Raw genomic sequence first — 23,584 nt, forward strand, 5'->3', positions numbered from 1 at the left:
ACCCATAAAGACCCGAACGTCCACCTTTAACCCTTAAAGACCCAAACGTCCACCTTTAACCCAAACCATCTACTGATCTAAACTGTTTAATTCCTGTTGATCCACTAAAACTATCAATCCATGTCAATAATTGGTGTAAAATACAGTTCTTCATCTTTTCATGGTCATCAGATATGACCATATTTGGACGTTCAAAGGCTCCATAGTTACTGTGGAAACACCGTCATCTTCTACAGCATTGATTCACCAGTAAAACCCAGGAGTGATCAATGACAGTGGACGGAAATGAACAAAAATTAAATAAGTAAATACAAAATATAATTAATGTGAAAAAAATAAGCATAAAGTTGACTAAACAAAGTAAAAAGAATAAAATAAGCAACAAAATGACAAAGAGGCAAGTGATAAATAGAATGAACAAAAATGTATAAGAAATCAACAAAATAATAAGTAATATTAACAAAATGAGCCACAAACTGAACAAAAAAGAAGAAAAAAAGGGCAAAAAAAAAAGGTACAGGTACAAACAAAATGAACAAAAGTGAATTAGAAAATGTACAAAATAATCAATAACATGGAGAAAATAAGCAATAAAATTATTAAAAATGAATATACAAAAAATCAAAACATTGATTCTCCAGTAAAACCCATGGAGTTGGATCAATGAAGGGATGGACACACTGGGTTTAGTGGTTCAGTTAATACAGACAGATTGAACTGAAAAACCCACTGTTTTTCAGTTTTGATCTGTTTCTGATAGCATAACCTTTAAATTTACCTCTGAGCTTTTTGAACTCTACATGATCAGTAAATTAAATACAGGAAATATCAAGATTTTCATTGAAAAAAAAAGCAAACTAAAGGAGACGCAATTACAATAATGGTGATATATCACTTAAGTAATGAGAACTGCAAATTTTCTCCTCGTTCAGTGCAAAAGAAGTGAAAATGAAAAAATAATAAAATGTGGACATCGACAAACTATCCTTTAACAAAAGGAATAAATTGAACAACTGGAAACTTTTGAAGACAAATAAGTGCATTTTTATCACTATTTCTGTCTCAGTTTATCATTTCTGACATGTTCCATTCTAACACACAAGATCACAGTGGATCTACAAATACACATTTAATAACAGAATATTGTTGAAATTTAAAAGTTGAACTAAATTTAGGAACACACTGGGCTGTTCATGTCCTCAGGGTCAGGTTCTATACAGATTCATCCTGTGGGTCAGAGTGGAACCGATGACGGCCGTTAGTTTGACACCCCTGAATATGACACATATAGGGATTGTAACGATATGAAAATTTCACATCACGGTTATTGTGACCAAAATTATCATGGTTATCATTATAATCGTGGTACTGGTGAAAATGTGCTCAAAATGTTCAAAAAGTACTTTTACACACACTGAAATAATGTAACCAAGTTATGTTTTGAAAAAAATAAAATAAAAATAACAGGGACAATGTACTTTCTGTTGCAGAATCCTTAAAATATTAGCATGTCAACATCAACATACAAATTAAAGATGGCACCTCATAGCTATAAGAGATACTGTATCTGCACCAGGGGTGGGAACTGAGAGGATTTTACCAATATCAATGCCATTATCAGTTCTGCTTACCAGTCCAATTCCTTATCAATTCTTTTAGTGATTCCTGATGGTTTTTGAGGTAAAAAAAATAGTTGGACAGGTCAGAGTGAGCTTATTTGACCATTTTCATATCAATCATTCCCATTGTCACACATAGACACTGTTGTACACACACAAACAAAGTGAAACATAATCATATTTTCATGAACTGTTTAATGAACAAATGTAAATATTTTGAAAGAATGAGGATTTTAAAACATGTTAGTGTGATCTGATCCAGGCTGGTCAGTGGTTCAATGAAATGAACAGTACCGTGAGTTTTCTAAGTGCAGTAATCGAACACGTTTATCATAATAATTAGAATTTAATCGATAATACTAACCGTCGGGAATTTTACCACGGTTTATCGTTATACTGGTAATTGTTACATCCTTAGACACATACATGTGGTTTTTCTCCATGAGTCATCTTATAGTTCATTCATTGTATGAATTAAGTTCATTGTAGTTTGACTGTGTTCCGTGGTGTCAGGTTTGGATCTCTGATGGTGTTACTGATGTTTGCAGTCATGTCACCATTCATTCTGATGGAGAACGGTACAAAAACATCACCTTCAAGGGTCGTCCGTCAACTCCTCTGGAAAACAGCTGAAAATCAAGTGTATCCTGTTGGACCCGGCTCCTTCCCATCATGCCTTGCGCTCAGCTCTGGGGTACGGGGGCTGATTTGGGGGGTGTGTTCCAGTGCGTCTAAGCCGAGTGTTGCTCCGGGCCGTTTCTTAGATCTCCATTCCTTCCAGACCTGTAGACGGGCCCGTCCAGGAACACCATTAGGCAAATGAAGTTGTTTGTATCAAATATTGACATGTTATCTCTTCATCGTCAGGCGGCGGGAGGGAAGAGGGAGAGAAGGATTGTAACTGTGGGTAATTGAGCCGTGTCTCCCCTGCTTATCGGTAAAGCTCTGGCACGTCACGGACCTAACGAGCTGTGGCGCGCCGATTAGTCTGAAGGGAAAGTCGAACGTGAAACACCAGAGCTCTGTCTTTCTATTTCTTTTTCTTTTTTTTTCATATCTGCAATGGATATTATGAGCCTCCCTGGAGGGCAGAGGCACAGCCTTATTAGTTCAATTCATGGGGGGGAAGAGAATTGATATGGATGAATGGCATGTTAAAGTATCCCTTTGTTACAATAACCATCAAGGCTGATGGTGGAGGCTGATGATGCAGCCCAAGGCAGCGGGACGACAAGCTGAGGCCTTGACCTCCATGGCAGAGGATGCACACACACCAAGGGCAGGGGCTGATTACACACTGTCTTAAACAATGGGTTTGGGCCCTTAACATTTAGATATGGGCTCAGAGTGTGTGTGTGTGTTTGTGTGTGTGTGTGTGTGTGTGTGTACGCGTTGCCATTTGTCAGCTCCTCTGTGCTTCCATCTCCACATATGCAGACGCCGTTTCCTGTACGTTCTGATAATCACACGGTGAATAGATCATTATGAACAGAGTGCATGTATTGTTCCATGTGTGTGCGTGTGCATGTGTTTGTGTGCAGCCGGTGCCAGGTGTCTCTACAGGGCATTACCCATCCTGCACTCTGAGAATAATCCAGCAAAATGGGAAAGATGAAAATCTCACAACATGCCAGTTTGATTTGTACCCCTTGCTATCAAAGAATGCTAATTAAAATCATATTTTGCATATGTCTTGTCTTTCATGCGCATATGCAAATTGGCCCCGTTGCCTTCAGCGCTCTGTAATTAGGTTTATGAAGGACAGCTGTAATACATAATTAACAGAAATGTTTGCAAGCTCTTTTTTCTTCACGTCTAAACACGACGACTTAAACAAGCACGCATGAAGTGTTTCAAGGCCGAGCTTTTCTCTCAATATATTGATTCGTTCTTTCCCCTCCCTGTCAGGAACGTCTTAATTATGCTGTTTGTATATTTATAGATGATGGCGTCAGTCAGAGGCACTTCCACTGGGCTGGGGAGGCGCAGCATTTTGATCTCGCCGTTCGTCCTGATTGAGCCAACAGGATTTAGTCAGATGCTCGCGTCCCAGTTTAACTCGGAGGCAGCATTGTGGACGGCTGGATGGACCGAGTGAGACGGATGGAGAAAATGGAGAGTGATGATAACGAGGCAAAACACTGGAACATGTTTGAATATTTATATGGTGCTGTTAGTTAGCGTCAGCCTCAGGGGCCTCGGTGACGGACGGATTCTGGGGCCGTCACAGCCGGGTGTGTGTCTGTCCAGACGTTCAAGGGGTGTGTGTGTGTGTGTGTGTGTGTGTGTGTGTGTGGGGGGGGGGGTGGGGGGGTGGGGGGGTGTGTGTGGGGGGTGACACAGCGACATAAATGGTGAAATAATTATGCTCGTGCTTCGTGATAGACCGACTCCAAAACTTAGAAGGAAAGCTTCAGAATGGCACAGACGGGCCAGCCCCCGAGAAAAACAGAATAATGATCTACAGAAGAAGGAAAAGTGGAAACCTCCAGTGAAGGGGTGGGTGTGGGGTGGGGGGGCAGTGACGCTTCCCCCTCGGCCTCTTTCATGTGCTGCAGCTCCATCCTCGGCCTCAGATGTGGTCATTGTCACCCAGTTGCACAGTAATAGGAAGTGATGTGTGCTAAATGAAAAGGCAACTGGATGAAAACAGTGGAGGAGCAGTGTGGATGTGGCACTAGTTAGTCCTGTCATCCCTTCATTATGTTTTCACATGCTGTTGAGGAGACGCGCTAAACTACGGCTCCTCTGCACAGGCGGGACGCTGTGGTCACTGGGACAGCCCGTTACTGCAGGACTGGGTTCATGGTACCGAGCATATATGCACATGTATGTGCATAAACTCACATACATGCACATAAATACACATGCACATACATGTGCATATATCCACATACATGCACATATACACACATACATGAGCATATATGCGCATACATGTACATACATGTGTATTAACTTGCATACATCCACATACATGTACATATATGCACATACATGCACATATCCACACTTACATGCACATACACACACATACATGCATGTAAACACAGACACATGCACATATATGCTCATACACACACATACACACATACATGCACATAAACACACATACATCCATGTGGGTGTCCATGTGTGCACATATTTGTGTGACACATTGATGTACAACATGCGTTGTCCTCCGCAGACACACTGTCATTTCCGTGTGTGACCAACAACAGTCAGACAAACCCAGTCCAACTCCAACCATTAGACTTCTGTGTCCAAGGCTTCTTTCATGGATCATATATCATATGTGAATACATACCAATTTGGGCGCGTTTTTCTGGTGCGTCATGAGTTAGAAGAACAATAGTTATTCCACCCACAAACCTGTTCCTGACAGTTTAACTGCAGACTGAGAAGTAAAAGGGGACATGTGTTTTGTGGAAAAGGTCTGGGAATGTCCTAAATGGATGGATGAGGATGTTCTCATGTGCAACACAAGGAGAAACAAGTGTCAGGAACCATGTAAACACGTCCATCTGAGTCTAATAGAATAGAATAGAATATTCTACTCTGTAGAATAGAGTCATTATTGTTTATATCCCAGACCTCTGTTATTAAAGAAACACCTGAATTCCACGTGTCCACAGACTTTTGTCCATATAGGGTCTGTTGTTGTGGGAAAGTCTATGATGTAATAATGGATGATGATGTTGATGTTGTTGTTGTTGATGTTGATGAACAGAAGTAGAAACATGTCCTAAACACCCAGTGAAGTTCACGTTAGTTCTACTTGATGAACTTCTTTGTCTGTCTTCTTTCTGGTTCTTTCCATCTGTTCACTAATACGACTGTAAACTGGTCAAACTGTGGAAGTTTTCTCTGCTGCGGAGTTTGGGTTGTGGTAGTCTGTGTGTGTTTACCCAGAGCTGTGTCTTTGTTTTGCAGATGGCCTTTGTGATGAAGAACACCTGAGCACCCACCTGTTGGGAAAACACGGAGTCGGACAACGCAAAGAGAGGTACGACACCCCCCCCCCCACATCCGCTTTCCACCACTCCAACAATACTTTCATTCACTGGGTTCTTTGGGTCACAGTCGCTCCAGGTACAACACTTCGGATGAATTTTAAGAAGCGTTTTGCACATTTATTCATGAGACAGATTTCCATTCAGATGTTGTGCCGTGGATGTCGTCTGTCAAACTGTAGCCTGGTTTAGTATCACGTCTTCGTTAGCAGGTTCTTCTCTCAACAGCTTCTTCTCTGAAACAGGATCCTTTCAGATTTTATCTGTTTCTTTGGGACAATTTCTACAAAGTTTGTTCAGTTTTGAGAAATTTAGATTTTTTTAAATACACTTTTTAAGTATTCTAACTGTTCCTTTCCTTCCACTGATCCATATTTTGTTGGTTTAGAACATGTAAATGGTTCCAGATATCAGTCTAGTTCCTATTGATCACTGATAGAAGTCATATATGGACTGTGATTGGATGAGTTGAGTACTCCTCCAGTGAAGTCCCGCCACTTGTTAGATTGATGTGCATCCAGACCACAGGACTGGAACATAGAACAGAACCTGAACAACCTCACACATTCAACCTTTTATTTACCTTTCGGGGCGGCCATGGCTCAGGAAGTAGAGCGGGTCATCCAATAAAGGGTTGGCGGTTCAAATCCCGCTCTTTCCTAGTCAGTTGTTGTGTCCTTGGCCAAGACAGTTGACCATCCTTGCCTCCAGTGTCACTCACACTGGTGTATGAGTGTTTGGTGGTGGTGGGGGCTGGGAGCTGATTGGATTGTATCATACTGATAAAAATGACAAGTAAAAAAAAAGGTAGTGGTATTGATTAGTGATAGAAGTTATCGGTCAGTTAGAGACATTGATCCTATTTTTGATCAGATTATTGGTAAATAGTTCCTGGTTTTAGAGGCTGGTTCCTAGTCCGACCCCAACAGAGACGTGGAAGTGTTCACACTAAAATACTGTTTGGGTTTTTCACATATATTTAGTGTATTTTAGTATGTTTTTGCAGATTTTTTTTAGGTATACTTAAAAGTATTTAGTCTGTTATGTGTATTTTCATGTATTTTTGCAGATTTTTTTGTATACTATAGGTCTATGTTTTGTATACTTTAGTGTGTGTTTTGTATACTGTAGTGTACATTTAGTGTATTTTAGAGTATTTTACATATTTTGTGTATACTATAGTGTGTGTTTTGTATACTTCAGTGTACACATAGTATATTTAGAGTATTTTTACATATTTTTTGTATACTATAGTGTATTTTTGTATACTTCAGTGGACACTTAGTGTATTTAGAGTATTTTATATATTTTTTTGTATACTATAGTGTTATGTTTGTATACTTCAGTGTACATTTAGTGTATTTTAGAGTATTTTTTACTTTTTTTTGTATACTATAGTCTGTTTTGTATACTTTAGTGTACGTTTTGTATACTTTAGTGTGTGTTTGTATACTGTAGTGTACATTTAGGTGGTTTTTTTTTTGAGGTATTTTTACATATTTTTTTGTCTCCTATTGTGTAGGTTTTGTATACTTAAGTGTATATTTAGTGTAGTTTAGAGTATTTTTACATATTTTTTGTATACTATAGTGTATGTTTTGTATACTTCAGTGTACATTTAGTGTATTTTAGAGTATTTTTACATAGTTTTGTATAGAATAGTGTATGTTTTGTATACTTTAGTGTATATTCAGTGTATTTTAGAGGATTTTACATATTTTTGTGTACTATGGTCTGTTTTGTATACTTTAGTGTATGTTTTGTACACTTTAGTGTGTGTTTTATATACTTTAGTGTGTGTTTGTATACTGTAGTGTACATTTAGTGGTATTTTACAGTATTGTACATATTTTTTGTATCCTATATTGTATGATTTGTATACTATAGTGTGTGTGTGTTTTATATAGACTATAGTGTGTGAGTTGTATACTTCAATGTATAATTTTGTGTAGTTTAGAGTATTTTTACATATTTTGTATACTATAGTGTATGTTTTAATATACTTCAGTGGTAATTTAGTGTATTTTAGAGTACTTTTATACATTTTTTGTGTACTGTAGTATATTTGGGGCTGGTTTCTAGTTGGACCCTGACTGGGGACGTGGATGCATTCAGACTAAAGGTCCCCACTGGTTAGACTGTGGATAAATGTGGTTAAATGTGGGATGAATGTGGGATGGAGGTGCAGGTCCTCGTGTCCCTGATTGAGTCCATTGACTTTGACTCATGTGCGTTTGCTTGTGTGTCTTTTTCTGTCAGTCTTCATGTGTCTCTGTCCTCGTCTCTCGTGTCCCCTGTTGAATTAACCATGAATGAGGTTCTTTTGTGTGTTTATGTCTAATGTCTCCCGCTCGGCCCTGTCGATGCACACCGCCCGCCCGCTGTCACTGTGCGTGTGTGTGTTGTGTATGTGTTGTGTGTGAGGAGAGAAAATGAAAGATGAGGAGATGAAGTCATGAAGCCCCCCGTCTCACCCCCCCCTCCTCTGACAAGCCAAAACGAGACGTTAAACACCTCTCAATCTGTCAAACAAGCCGCTAAGAATAGAAACATACCCTCTTTTCATGAGTCCACAACCAAACGATACTTGTTGACAACATGTGTATTAGATATGACAAGTGGTGGAGATCCAGCAGCGTCTCCATCCCTCACACATGATCAGATAAATGCCTACTGTCAGCTGTTCATCTGCATTAGATGGAAACTCATCTTCATATCTGCACTGTTTCATCATCCACATTTTTATTGCTGTCACTTATTTAGGCGTAGAACTTATTGACAGAGCTCCATCTGTATGTACATGAACCTCTGAGGCCTTCAACAATCCATTCATTCATTACTGAAGGCCAAAAGGCTTTTACTAAACATATTACTAACCCCTTTTATTCTTCAACATAAAAATACATTAGTGAAATTCCATTTAACCAGTTCAGTGTTCTGGTACCGAGTGACCTCTCATCCATCCAGCATCTATTTAATTCTACTTTGAGTTTGTGGAACAACCAATAATGTAGTAATTTGGTCATTTTACATTTTCTATTTATTTATTCAAGCAGGTAGATCAATTTAGAATCAGTTCTCATTTACAATGACGAACTGGATAAGAGTTTGTTTATTTATTTTACTCTTTGCATTAAAACCAAACACAAAAGGATTATCCAAAAGAAAAGCCCAACAATCGAAAAGGAGTGGGATAAAGTTTAATTTATAATCTCCTGCCCCCTTACCCCATTCTTCTAACCTACCCTAACTTCCACACAAAACACCAAAATGGCTGAACATATCAAGGACAGACTGTCCATTCTGCAGCAGCATTTCACATTAAAGTAAACTCTGTCCTTTTCATAGCAGTAATAGTGGCACATATCAAAAACAAAATTAACTCTGTCCATTTCATAACAATAATATACACGTTAAACAGCTAAAATAAACTGTCCATTTCATAACAATAATATGTATATAAAACAGACAAGACAACAGAGTCAGCAGAACAGGCAGAATAAATTAAAAAAAAAAAAAGCTTTAATAGGTAGATAAAACCGTTAAAACAAAACAAAGAACAAGTTACAAAGTTCCGTAAGGAGCCATACCGCTGCTAAAAGACAGTATTATCCACAGCACAGGTGTCAAACATGCGGCCTGGGGCCAAACCAGCCCGCCAAAGGGTCCAATCCGGCCCGTGGGAGGAATTTGTAAAATGCAAAAATTATACTGAAGATATAAACAATCAATGGTGTTAAAATCATTTTAGGTCAGTTCAATCTAAAGTGAATCAGAAACAGTACTCGAAGCACTCGGAGAGCGCAGACCTCCGCCAAGGCTGATCAGTGCCCCCCCCCCCCCCCCCCCCCCGTGGGCCCCCCCACCCCCCGATCACCACCAAAATTTTATAATTTCTTCCTTATCCCATTTCCAACAAACCCTGAAAATTTCATCCAAATCTGTCCATAACTTTTTGAGTTATGTTGCACACTAACGGACAGACAAACAAACAAACAAACAAACAAACAAACCCTGGCAAAAACATAACCTCCTTGGCGGAGGTAAAAATACTATCATAAATAACCTCTAAATAATGAAAACTGCAAATATTCGTCTTTGTTTTAGTGTAAAAAAAATAAATAAAATTACACAAAATGGTTACATTTACAGACTGGGCCTTTTACAAAAAATGTCTGAAGTGTGGAATTTTAACAATATTCTGTCTGTTACTAAATGTTTTGTGTATTTGTAGATCCACAGTGATCTGTAAGTTGTGATGCATATGTATAAGTGATAATTAAGGCGTAATATTGTTAACATTACACTTTTTTTTCGCAAGAATTTTCAGGTTGTTCATATTTACCTCCGCCAGGAGGTATTGTGATCACTTTGCTTTGTGTGTTTGCGTATTTGTTTGTTTGTTAGGAAGATAACTCAAAGTTATGGGCGAATTTTCATGAAATTTTCAGGAAATGTGATGCTGGCACAAGGAATCTGTCGTGGTGGAGGTCTGTGCCCTCTGAGTGCTTTTCTTGTTGTTCATGTTATGCTCAAGTATAGTTTGTAGATGTAAACAATTTCATTACAGAATTTTACTTTTTTCACTCAAAAACGTAGAGAAATCTTTGGAGTTGACATATTTACAAGTTCTTGTCCTATTATTCATATTATTTCACTGGTCCGGCCCACTTTATATCATAGTAGGCTATATGTGGCCCCTGAACTAAAATGAGTTTGACACCCCTGATCTACAGTATTTACAATGACATACTTTTAAAAGGAGTTATTACAGTAAGAATAAAAACAGATAATATAGTTTATCGATCCGTGTACATGCAATAAGGCCAATACAGGGTTCTAAAAAGTCTTGAATGTACAAATCTGCATTTAACACCTTAAAAAAGTCTTTAAAGGTTTTAAATTTGATCTAGTCCAGGGCTCAAAATTAACTTTTTGACCTAGGAGCACTGTGCTCCTAACCCTAAAAAGTTAGGAGCACAGGCTAAAATCTAGGCGCACCACTATTATATAAAAAATTTGGAGAACAAGCAAAACTCTTGGCCATACCAAGTAATCTTCCTATATGTATTGAAGCAATGTTAACAACCTAGAATAAAGTATTTGAATAGAGTATGAAAGAAAAAGCTTACATTGACACAGGTGCAAAACAATTGTCAATGTGTGGTATATACTTTAGTTGGTTCTTGGAGAAGAAAGACGAATCACACCATTATTGCAACAACCAACTTTTTTATTCATGGCCTAAAGGCCCTAAGTCACTGTGGTCTACACCACGCCTGAAGTCAGGTCTCCTTGACCTGGTGCCCCTTAGTCACTGTGGTCTGCACTACGACGCCTGAAGTCAGGCCTCCTTGACCTGGTGCCAGAGTGTAGGTACTTCCTGACCGCTGGCAGTGCATCGAAGTCATGCAGTGTTGGACCATCCGCAGAGATGCGCACGCGAGGGGGCGGGGACTAGATTTTCCGCTTCAGTCAGCGGGGCGTGGAGCTTGTTTATTTTCAGCTGACGAGTTACTTCTGCAGCCATTATTCTAGGCGCACCTATTAATTTTCGCTCATTTTAATATTGGCGCACCGTGCGATCGTAATCTCAAAAACAGTCGCACTACCGAAATTCTCAGGCGCATGCGACCGTAATTCAGTCGCAGTCACGAGCCCTGTAGTCAGTCTCAGTTCTGTTTCCATAAACATGTTTTCTGTGTTGTGTTTAAATGTGTCTGTTAAATGTCCAAACTGTAAAGACGGTCACGTTAGTCAACTCATCTGTTCCAACCTAACAATTTATATTGAAACTAGAAGCACTCGGAGAGCGCAGACCTCCGCCAAGGCTGATCAGTGGCCCCCCCCCCGTGGGCCCCCCCACCCCGATCACCACCAAAATTTAATCATTTCTTCCTTATCCCATTTCCAACAAACCCTGAAAATTTCATCCAAATCTGTCCATAACTTTTTGAGTTATGTTGCACACTAACGGACAGACAAACAAACAAACCCTGGCAAAAACATAACCTCCTTGGCGGAGGTAATTAGGAACCAGTTATTGTCAACTTTGCAGCCCCCCCCCCCATTGAGACATGACTCTGAATGGTGGGAATCAAGGTGTTGGAATAAATAAATACATTTTCCTAAATTCTAAGAGTCATGAATTTTTGCCAGTTTGGCTGTGAAATAGGCCTTAAATTCTGTTCTAAGTGTCTGAAAAAGTCTTAAATTTAACCTTAACTTGTAGAAACCTGTTGGAACGCTGTAATAACATAATAAAATAATAACATTTAGCCAATAATGTCATAAATTGTCACATTTTCGGTCATAAATTCAACTTCTTCCACCTTATAGACAGACAGATAGAACCCAGGTGTGTGTATTGTCCTTCAACTTTCCTTCACTCTGTTAACACACACACGTTACAAATATGAACCAGGGATGTTTTTGATGTGTTTTATTGAGCGGTGTGTGTGTGTGTGTGTGTGTGTGTGTATGTATGTAATTCCCACGTGTAAATGCTGTAGTTTGTCTCAAAGACCCTTTTGTTTCTGTGGATTTTATATTAGAAAGAAACAACACAGCAAGGTCATCAGGGAAACACACACACACACACATACACACATACACACACACTAACACAACCCTGGGCATGACTGAAACTGTAAGCTGATGGACCTAAAGCCTCTTATATGTTGTATGTTCTCACACACACACACACACACACACACACCAGAGTTCTAATAATTGGGATTTTTCATTATAGTTTAGTTTTATTTAGTTTTGACTTTTTTTCTCTAATTCAGTTAGTTTTAATTCGTTTTTAGAGCAGGTTTGCTAGTTTTTATTAGTTTTCTTTTTTTTTAATGCTTAGTTTTAGTTTAGTTTTAGTTTTGTCGTATCTTTTCTCTTCTTCTCCATCGTATTCAAATAAATCCCTGACAGGACTCTGCTGCTTTCTTCCAACTTTAGTCTCCATGTTTCCAGGTAGAGTGGGGATCAGAAGACGACTGGAAACCACAAGTGATGGACCGTGCAGTGTCGTACAGTGCCGCTAGCTAAAATTGCTAGAGTGAAATAAATCGCTTTTCAATCCGACATTGACAAAGACGAAAACGAAGGGAATTTTATCTATAATTTTTATAAGTTTTAGTTAGTTTTGTAAGCACAAAATGCAGTTTCAGTTAGTTATAGTTTTTTTCTTTTAATTATAGTTTTTATTTATTTCAGTTAACAAATTTTTTTTTCTATTCTAGTTTTCGTCATTTCGTTAGTTTTTGTTAACGATAATAACCTTGACACACACACACACACACACACGCTCATGAAAAGCTCATCCGTTCCTCCTTCTTCTTCCTCTCATTGGTTTTACGGCGTTCATTCATGCACACGTCGGCTCCTCTGCAGACACACATGTAGACGAGGACGGCCACAAGGTGTGTTCTATTTAAACCCGTAAAAGCCAGCGTCATCGTTTTTGTGACAGTCCTGCAGACAGAATTTATCTCATCATTAATTAACCATCATATTTCCAACACAGTGCAGCTTAATTAGCACAAGGTCATTGGGGAGGGCTTATTAAGTGGAACAAATTTGGGCAAATGTAAGAGAGGAGGCAGAGGATGGAAGGAGGGAAAACCAGGGAGGGAGAGAGGGAGGGGGGCAGGGGGATGAGGAGGTGGGGGGTGTTTGGTGGGGTTTGGTGGGTCTGACAGAACCGGTCCGCTGATTGATAACTGCACTGGTTTTGAAAGCCCAGACCTGGAGACTGGGACGGGAGCTGAGGGAGAGGGAGAGACAGGGAGGAGGGGGGAGCATCCGAACAGGCAACTGGGGACCAGTGAGGGGGGTGGGCGGGCGGCTGCTGGGGGGGGGGGGCCAATTGCAAACATATGCTGGCTGGCAGGAGGAGAGATGGATTGCAGTGGGACAGTGTCAGAAAGGCAGTTTCATCAGCATCTGTACGGCCCCGTTCACCTGGTATTTTTAGAACACTGGGGAGATCTGTTAGTCAAAGAGGAGGAGGAGGAATGAGGAGGAGGAGAGAGGAGGAGGAGAGAGGAGCCCCGTTCACCTGGTATTTTTAAAACACTGGGGAGATCTGTTAGTCAAAGAGGAGGAGGAGGAGGAGGAATGAGGAGGAGGAGGAGTGAGGAGGAGAGAGGAGCCCCGTTCACCTGGTATTTTTAAAACCCTGGGGAGATCTGTTAGTCAAAGAGGAGGAGGAGGAGTGAGGAGGAGGAGGGAGGAGAGAGGAGCCCCGTTCACCTGGTATTTTTAGAACACTGGGGAGATCTGTTGGTCAACAAGGAGGAGGAGGAGAGAGGAAGAGGAGTGAGGAGGAGAGAGGAAGAGGAGTGAGGAGGAGAGAGGAGCCCCGTTCACCTGGTATTTTTAGAACACTGGGGAGATCTGTTGGTCAACAAGGAGGAGGAGGAGAGAGGAAGAGGAGTGAGGAGGAGAGAGGAAGAGGAGTGAGGAGGAGAGAGGAGCCCCGTTCACCTGGTATTTTTAGAACACTGGGGAGATCTGTTAGTCGGAGAGGAGGACGAAGAAGGGATGCTCCAAACCAAAGACGTCTCACACCTCAAACACCAAGTTATTTTGGGCGGAGCCTGTTTCTGGGAGGAGGAAAAAAGGACCGAAACTGTGGGAAATAAGTTTACTATTATTATTATTATTATTATTATTATTATTATTATTATTATTATTATTATTATTATCAGTGGAAGTTTATACTGCGCCCTGATGTGTACAGAGACTTTTCTTACATTTTTTATTTTATTTTATTATATCTTGTATTTATACTTTATATCTACCGGCAAAAACTCCCTTGTATGTGATTGAAGATTCAACACCATTTATCGTCATTCAACATGTTGTATGATGAAGGAAATTATGAATCACAGGATCAACATGAAGTGAATATTTTAAAATACACACATTTAAAATAGAAAAGCACACATGTAAGTAGAAAAATTCACGTTTAACATAGAAAACAGAGCAAAGTGCAGGTAAGAAGAAGAAGAAGAAATGAATATAGAAGAGTGAACCTGCACATACCCTGTTTGTGTATTTTATCATATTTTTGCATACTTTAGTGTATTTTTGTGTGTTTTTGCATATTGTTTTTATACTTCAGTCTGTTTTGTGTATTCTTTGGGTATCTTGGTGCGTTTTTGCGTATCATTTTGTATACTTTAGTGTCTTTTGAAAACATCTCTCATCCAAGAGACTTCTTCAGTTCAGTATTGTTCAGTGTATTTTTCATGTATTTTAGTGTATTTTTTTGTGTAATTTAGTGTATTTTTTGTGTAATCTAGTGTATTTTTTGCATATAATTTTGTATTCGTTAGTCTATTTTTTTATGTATTTTAGTGGATTTTTGTGTACAATTTTTTTTACAGTTTAGTGTATTTTGGTGTATTTTTGCATATTTTTTGTATACTTTAGCCAATGTTTTGGGTATTTTAGTGTATTTTTGGGGTATTTTAGTGTAGTTTTGCACATAATTTTGTATACTCTAGTGTATTTTTTTACGTATAATTTTGTATACTTTAGTGTATTTTAGTGTATTTTTCCATATTAGTTGTGTACTTCAGTGTATTTTAATGTATGTTTGTGTAACAACAGACCAAAGTGCAGATAATAATAATAATAATAATAATAATAGTAATAATAATAATAAAAAGTAGAACAATAGTATAAATGACTCAGCTGTGAACAGATAATTACAGGTTCTATCAGTAGAATACACAGGTGTGTATTGTGTTCTTATATTTGTGCATAAATGAGTGGGTTATTGTTCAGCTGTAGTTTCATTCTGGTGGTGTTTATGAGGCTTCTCCTTCTGAGGCTGTAAAATTCCGCACAGATCCAGTTTACTCAGTGTGACTGTGGACGTCCTCTACCTCTAAAGTGTCTTTCATCTTCTTCCAGATGTGTGTTTTAAATGTGGAACCCATGAGCGTCCGCTTCAGTTCAGTCCAAACACGGCGTCAATCTAATGAGAGGACGGTCCCAACAGGTCACATGACTGGAAATAAAAGGCTCACATAAGCCTGGTGCATTGTTGTAGACCCAGTGGGGTAGAGGAGGAGGAGGTTTGGGGGGAGGGGGGGGCTGGTGAGATGACAGACTCTGACTATGTGACAGGTTCTGGGTGAGAGAGAGGGAGCTGAACTGTTAGAAAGTGACACAACTGGGTCTGCGTCTCAGTCACACCCCCAGTGTGGAGTGGATTCTCAGGGGGGGGGGGGGGGGGGGGGGGGGACTTTATGTCCCTTTGTCTGCTGCATGTGGTGGATACATGGACGGCCCATCCACAGGTTTATGTATGTGTGTGTGTGCGTGTGTGTGTGTGTTATGGACCCCACTGTAAGGCTCATCACAGCCTTTTCATCTGTTTCTGACTCATTCTCAGTTGTGTTTTTGCTCATTTGTAAAATCAGACACTGAGGTGACTTTTCCTTTTCTCTGTCAGTCTGTAATTATTCTCATTGGGTTCAACTCCACCTGGACTGAATGTTCTTCAGGTTCTATTTTACAGATCATGTATAATTCTACTGGTTCTGTTAGTAATGGCCGTTATATCCTGAGGTCCAGTAGGTGTACTGGTACTGATACTGGTCTACTGGTGCTGATACTGGTTTACTGATACTGGTTTACTGCTACTGATACTGGTTTACTGCTATTGGTTTACTGATACTGGTTTACTAGTACTGATACTGGTTTACTGCTACTGATACTGGTTTACTGCTATTGGTTTACTGATACTGGTTTACTGCTACTGATACTGGTTTACTGATACTGATACTGGTTTTCTGAGACTGGTTTACTGATTCTGATACTGGTTTTCTGATACTGGTTTACTGATACTGATACTGATTTCTGGTGCTAATACTGGTTTACTGAGACTGATACTGGTTTACTGGTACTGATACTGATACTGATTTACTGATACTGGTTTACTGATACTGATACTGGTTTACTGGTGCTGATACTGGTCTACTGGTACTGATATTGGTTTATTGGTGCTGATATTGGTTTACTGGTACTGATATTGGTTTATTGGTACTGATATTGGTTTACTGGTACTGATACTGGTTTACTGATGCTGACACTGGTTTACTAGTACTGATCACCAGGAATCAACCCATAGGATGTCACTTACAGCCAATGGCTGCTCCCATAGGTTCTGACCCCACCCATAATCCACATAATAAAGGTCCAGTTTGGTGGATATGTGGAGATTTTTACTGGACTTTCACCTCTGTTGTTTATAAGTAAAACACAAAACACAACTAATGTGATAAACATGATCAGTACAGGTTCACTTTAATGCACTGGTGTCAAACATACAGCCCATGGGCCAAAACCGGCCCACCAAAGGGTCCAGTCCGGCCCACGGGATGGATATGTGAAATACAGACATTACACTGAAGATATTAACTATCAATTATGTTGTTTTAAGTGATGACATGCATTTTTGTGTATTTGTAGTTTATTTTAGTAGTTTAGTTTGTACTGTATTTTAGTGTATTTTTTGTGAATTTTTAGTGCATTTTAGTGTATTTTTAATGTAGTTTAGTGTATTTTTAGTGTATTTTAGTGTATTCTTAGTGCATTTAGTGTATTTGTACTGTATTTTAATGTATTCTTTTGTGTCTTTGTGTATGTTGGTGTATAATAACTATAAGGCCTGTTGAACAGTTATGAGACATTTCAGTTGGTTCATGTTATTCACATTTTTAAGGAAGCTTCTGTGAACATGGTCATAATGTAATTGTTCTTTTTTCATGGTTCTTACCTGACTGGTCCGGCCCATTTCAGATTATATCATATACTAAAGTGAGTTTGACAGTCCTGGATTTATCAATACGTGGTCTGAACCGGCTGTAAACTGTCCAGAATCTGGGTCCTGTTCTGTAGTTTGATCACCGCGTATCGATTTGGATCCAGTGTCGTATATTAACAGCGTTTATATCTGCTCATAAAAATAAAATCATCTGATTGTTAAAAACCCCAGTATCACTTACAAACATCTACTGTTAGCTGATACTGTAATGAAAAGCTTCCTCTGTGGAACATCCAAGAACACAACAATTAAAGTCACAAATATAAATACATGTGATATGAACACAGGAGCAGATTGTTGAATTAAAGATGGTTCAGTTTGTGTGTGTGTGTGTGTGTGTGTGTGTGTGCGTGCGTGCGTGCGTGCGTGTGTGTGTGTGTGTCGGTCTGCAGACACCTAAACCAACACTCCGCAAAAAAAGGGAGTGGCCTGAGAGCATGATTGACAGCTGCGACCTTGCCTGAATTGCTTGTAATTGGTTCTTTAAAAACAGGACAAGCGGCCTGTCTCACATACCTGTTTTCTTATAGAATGCAGGTAATTGGTAATAGGTAATTGTTCAAATACCTCCCATTTACACGCTTGTAATAATAAACTCCTGGAGCTAATACAGCCATCATTCTCCAAATGAGAGCGCTGACAACTTAAAAGAAGGACGTGTTTGTTTAAGCAGGAAAAACACATGATCCTTGTGCAGCTGGACAGAAGGTGTGCAGTGTTTTCTGGAGAAACGGGTCGGCGGTTAAACGGCCGCGTTCTGCAGCGTTACTGTATCTGTGAGTGCAGTAAGTGGATTCTAAAACCCCTGCAAAGGAAAGAAAACAGAGACTCAGGTGAAAAGGCATGATCGCTGATCCAGAAATAGCGAGTATGATGCATGCAGCGCAGGTGTGATGACTCACAAAATGAAGACGGGGAGATTCAGAGCATCTGTACACGACTAACGGAACAGTTCACAGCCTCAGATGAAAACACGGAACGGAGTTGGAGTCTCTACACTTTAGCATTTTTATTTAGAATCAGTTCATGTGCCTCTGCATTGAAGAAACAGACAGTATTTGTATAGAGTCTAGAGAGGATGGGTTTGACGAAACAGTTTATCAGCTCACATTCAATAATGACTCTGTTTTTATTCCATATGAATGAGATGAACGGAGATAAATGTGCACGAGTTTGATTTTGTGATGAAAGTAAAACTTGTTTGTTTATTTCTAATTTGAAACCAAAAACAGCACAGAAAAACTAAAAGAAAAAAAAACATTTGAAAAAGAGCAGGATGAAGTGTAACTTCTATAGCCCCGCCCCCTTTGTGGACACAATCTACAAAATAACTCCTTTTTATGACATATCAAAAATAAACTGTGCACGCCCAGATACATCATACGCTGTATATTATAATACATTATTTTTAATCATATAACATAACACACATTATATATTAATACATTATACAATGATCTAACAGCTTTATAAAATGTTTCTGTTTACATACATTAAATTAACATCCATGTTCAATGACTGGACATCATCTGTTGTTTCTGTAAAGACTTTATTTTATTTATTAACAGTTATTTAACCAGGAATAAAAGGAGTCATTGAGGTTAAAAAATCTATTTTCCAGAGTTAAAACCACACAAAAAAACCCCAAAATAAACACACACACACACACCCATAGAACAGTCCCAGTTCTTCATCATTACCTTCATTTTTTTTTTTTTTTTTCCCTTCATCCTGTTAAAGTGTTTAAATCGTCTCCAGCTGAATCCTCCGTGTTCACACCTACGTTACTGCATCGGTCAGTGTTGCTGCGCTAGGGGCCAGTTCGGGCCGAGCGGGCATCTGGCTTTACGGCGCCGGGCTCTGGGCTCACAGCCGCGTCCCAGCATGCCGTGCGGAGCGGCCATATTGCCCCGGCATCGAGGGCTGGGCCCGGCCAGGCCGGAGGGAGGGAGCAGGGGCGGAAGAACCCCGCCTGGAGCCGGCATGGTGGCAATATGGAGCACACGGAGCTGGCAGGGGTCGACACACACATACACATACACACGCACAAACACACACACACACACAAATGCACAAACACACACACACACAAATGCACAAACACATACAAACATACACACATGGACAAACACACACATGCACAAACACACACAAATGCACAAACGCAAAAGGCTGAGTGGGTCTGTGAGGGGTCAAAACACAAACACACAAACGCACAAATGCACAAGGCTGAGTGGGTCTGTGTGTGTGTGTGTCTGCATTTCTGTGTGTGTGTGTGTGTGTGTGTTTATGTATGTGTGTGAGAGTGTGTGTGTAAGTCAGTGTGTGTGTGCGCGTGTGAGTCTGCGAGTGTGTGTGTGTGACTCTGTGAGTGTGTGTGTGTTAGTTAGTGTGTGTGAATCAGTGTGTGTGTCTTTGTGAGTCAGTGCGTGCGTGTGTGTGTGTGTGTTAGTGCGTGTGTGTGTTAGCAGTGTGATAGTGAGATAAAGCGTAGATAAAGACAGCCCTAATTCATTAGAATAAATCCTTTGCCTTAATTATTGATAATGAATCTGCTCTTTAATCTCTCTCTTTCTTCCTCCTTATCTGTCGGTGTCAGCACTTTGTCTTGGTTCTTGGTGTTGGGTGGTGAGTCCTGCTTTCTGCCACCCAAGGGCACCAGTCCAACCGTCCCAGGCTGATGTTACTGTACAGGCTGGGATTAGCGTTAGCGCCGTTGACGACGCTAACCTGGGTTTCAAACCTTCACTCACACAGACATGACCATGCGACTCAGGCTCCACCCACTGACCAAACACCATCTCTCTGCACCATCACTCCTTTTCTGCGCTTCCACTCATAAACCTGGATTTCCCAGAGGTCTGTGCTGCTCCCGTGGTCCCGCGGCGGTAGGGGGCGGGGCCTGTGCGACCCCCGGCTCACCTCTGTGTTTGCAGGATGTGCATTTGAACGGGAGCCAGCGGACAGCGCCTCTGTTTACCCTACTCAATATTTCATGGAGAGTGAACACTCGCAGAATGAGGGATCGCGTTAATATTGCTGTTAAAATTAAGCGATAATTAAAATTTGTTAGTTTAAAAGCCATCGCAGTCTATAAAAGTTTGATTACTGGAAAATTAGGTGCATTAAGTTTTTATGGGTTGGCCTGTGCTATCGCTGGGGAACGATTTTTATGCACTTGTCATGGGCATATGGTGCAGAAATGTGGGAGAGTGTGTTGCTTTGGGGGGGGGGGGGGGGGGGGGGGCATGTTGGTTCTATGAAGCGCTGACACATCTAAACTGTTCTCCTCAGATCAGAACCGTCTAACTCAGACACAAATGGACAAAAGTATGTGGACAGACCCCTGGCATATCCATGTCCACATGGAACAGGTGTCTATGATCCAAAACAATGACTAATGTCAGAATATAGTTCTGTATTATGGGATAGATATAATTGCATAGCACTAAAGTACACAAAAAAAATATGCAAAAATACACTTAAGTACTCAAAAATAATGCAAAAATACACTAAAGTATACCAAAAAATATGCAAAAATACACTAAAGTATACAAAAAATACACAAAAATACACTAAAATATACAAAAATTATGAGAAAATACACTAAAAATGCACTGAAGTATACAAAAAATACACTAAAGTTTACAAAATAGGCAAAAATACACTAAAGTACATAAAAATATGGTAAAATACACTAAAGTACACAAAATTATGCAAAAAAATGTGCTAAAGTATACAAAATGTATGCTAAAATGCACTAAAGTACACAAACATATGCAAAAACACAAGTATACAAAACTGTAAAAATACACTAATGTATACAAAAATATGCAAAAATACACTAAAATGCACTAAAGTATACAATAAATATGCAAAAATACACTAAAATATACTAAAGTATACAAAAATATGCAGAAATACAACAACACAAAAATGCTCTTAACATTGTTTTTTTCTCCCTGACTGTGATTTTCAATGTTCTTCCTCTAAATGTCTGTAATATTTTTCCTGCTCTGACTGTAAATAATAATTTCCATCTACTGTCATCACATCTGACTGAGGAAGAAAAATCTACCATTAAACTACAGTGAAATGTTGATGTTGCTCAACTCTATGGACATAAATATGTGGACACATCATGTCTGCAGCTGTCAGATGTCCTGTTCAGGAGGATCAGAAACACAAACATCAATATTAATAATCAATGGGATATCCATCCCATAATATAAACCTATATTCTGACATTAGTCCTTATTGTTTTGGATCCCAGACCCCTGCTAGAAAAGAAACCCATGGATTCAATGGGTCCACAGACTGTGGTCCATTTATACTATATTTATACTATATTTATATTGTATTTATGCTAGGAGGCTAACTGGAGGCTAACTAAATGCTAAGTTCTCGCCCTGGACTCATGTTCATCATCTCACAAAGCGCTCAACAACCACAACCCAGGACAACCCCTCAGACAGAATGCCAATTATAAATCTGGGCCTCTTTTTAAAGAGTGCAGGGGTCAAAGGTCATGTATGTATTTCCTGCTTAATGAACATGTCATGGTGTCAGTGTCAGCGGTCCTCGTCGGCCTCTGCACACCCAGGCCCGGCGTTCCCAGGGTGCACCAGGGTCCGATTGGATCCTATTACTAATATTAATGTAGGGTGGAAGTGGACGGCTCGTCCCGGCGTCGGAGCCACTCGTCATGTCACGGCGCCGTGACCTTGACTCTGTGTTTTTCTTCTCCTATAACAGCGTCTACCTCATCTCCGTAGTGCAGCTTCAGTCTCTCCAGCTTTTGAACTTTTTCTTTTCTAAGAATGATGTCACCGAGCGCTGAAACCCAAGTGACATTACTCAAGCAGACAAGAACGGAGAATGTGCACCGTTCACCTTCATATTCATTTCACATCCAGGCGCTGGGCCAGAGCCATGCAGACAGAGAGTTGCGACACACTTTGATGTGGCCGCTACACTGATTTACATGATCTACACTGATGTAAGCTGTAAGCCTCAATAGTTCCAAACAAATGGTGTGTTGTCATGTTCTTCTATGGGACAGAAAACAGCGAGTGGGTTAATGCAGGTAAATATTCAAATAAATATGCAAAAATACACTAAAGCACACAAAATATATGCAAAAATACACTAAAGCACACAAAAATATATGTAAAAATACATTAAAGCATACAAAATATATGTAAAAATACACTAAATCATACAAAAAATGCGCAAAAATACACTTAAGTATACAAAATATACGTAAAAATACACTAAAGCATACAAAAAATGTGCAAAGATACACTAAAGCACACAAAATATAGGTAAAAATACACTGTAGCACACAAAATATATGCAAAAATACACTAAAGCACACAAAATGTATGCAAAAATACACTAAAGCACACAAAAATATATGTAAAAATACAGTATAGCACACAAAATATATGCAAAAATACACTATAGCACACAAAATATATTCAAAAATACACTAAAGCACACAAAATATATGCAAAAATACACTAAAGCTTACAAAATATATGTAAAATACACTAAAGCACGCAAAAATATATGTAAAAATACATTAAACCTTACAAAATATATGTAAAAATACACTAAAGCATACAAAAAATGTGCAAAAATACACTAAAGCACACAAAATATATGTAAAAATACACTATAGCACACAAAATATATGCAAAAATACACTAAAGCACACAAAATATATGCAAAAATACACTAAAGCACACAAAATATATGTAAAAATACACTAAAGCTAGCAAAATATATGTAAAAATACACTAAAGCATACAAAAAATGTGCAAAAATACACTTAAGTATGCAAAATATATGTAAAAATGCATTAAAGCATACAAAAAATATGCAAAAATACACTAAAGCGTACAAAAAATGTGCAAAAATACACTAAAGCAGACAAAAAATGTGCAAAAATACATTAAAGCACACAAAAAGTGCAAAAATATGCTAAAGTATACAAAGATATATGTAAAAATACACTAAAGTACACAAAACATACTAAAATACACTAAAGTATACAAAATATAGACAAAAATACACTAAAGCGCATAAAATATATGCAAAAATACACT

General features: G+C 39.2%; 1 protein-coding gene across 1 annotated transcript in view; it reads left to right on the top strand.

Moving 5' to 3' along the window:
- Positions 1-3,564: 3,564 nt before the first annotated feature.
- Positions 3,565-23,584, top strand: part of LOC115435298 (zinc finger protein 407-like) — a 161,772-nt gene continuing 141,752 nt past the window's right edge. The window contains exons 1-3 of the mRNA XM_030157613.1: positions 3,565-3,713; positions 4,005-4,222; positions 5,553-5,625. Coding sequence (XP_030013473.1) covers positions 3,565-3,713; positions 4,005-4,222; positions 5,553-5,625 — 440 coding nt within the window. The remainder of the gene's footprint in view (positions 3,714-4,004; positions 4,223-5,552; positions 5,626-23,584) is intronic.

This window comes from Sphaeramia orbicularis, chromosome 16 (genome assembly GCF_902148855.1).
Source record: "Sphaeramia orbicularis chromosome 16, fSphaOr1.1, whole genome shotgun sequence".
NCBI lineage: Eukaryota > Metazoa > Chordata > Actinopteri > Kurtiformes > Apogonidae > Sphaeramia > Sphaeramia orbicularis.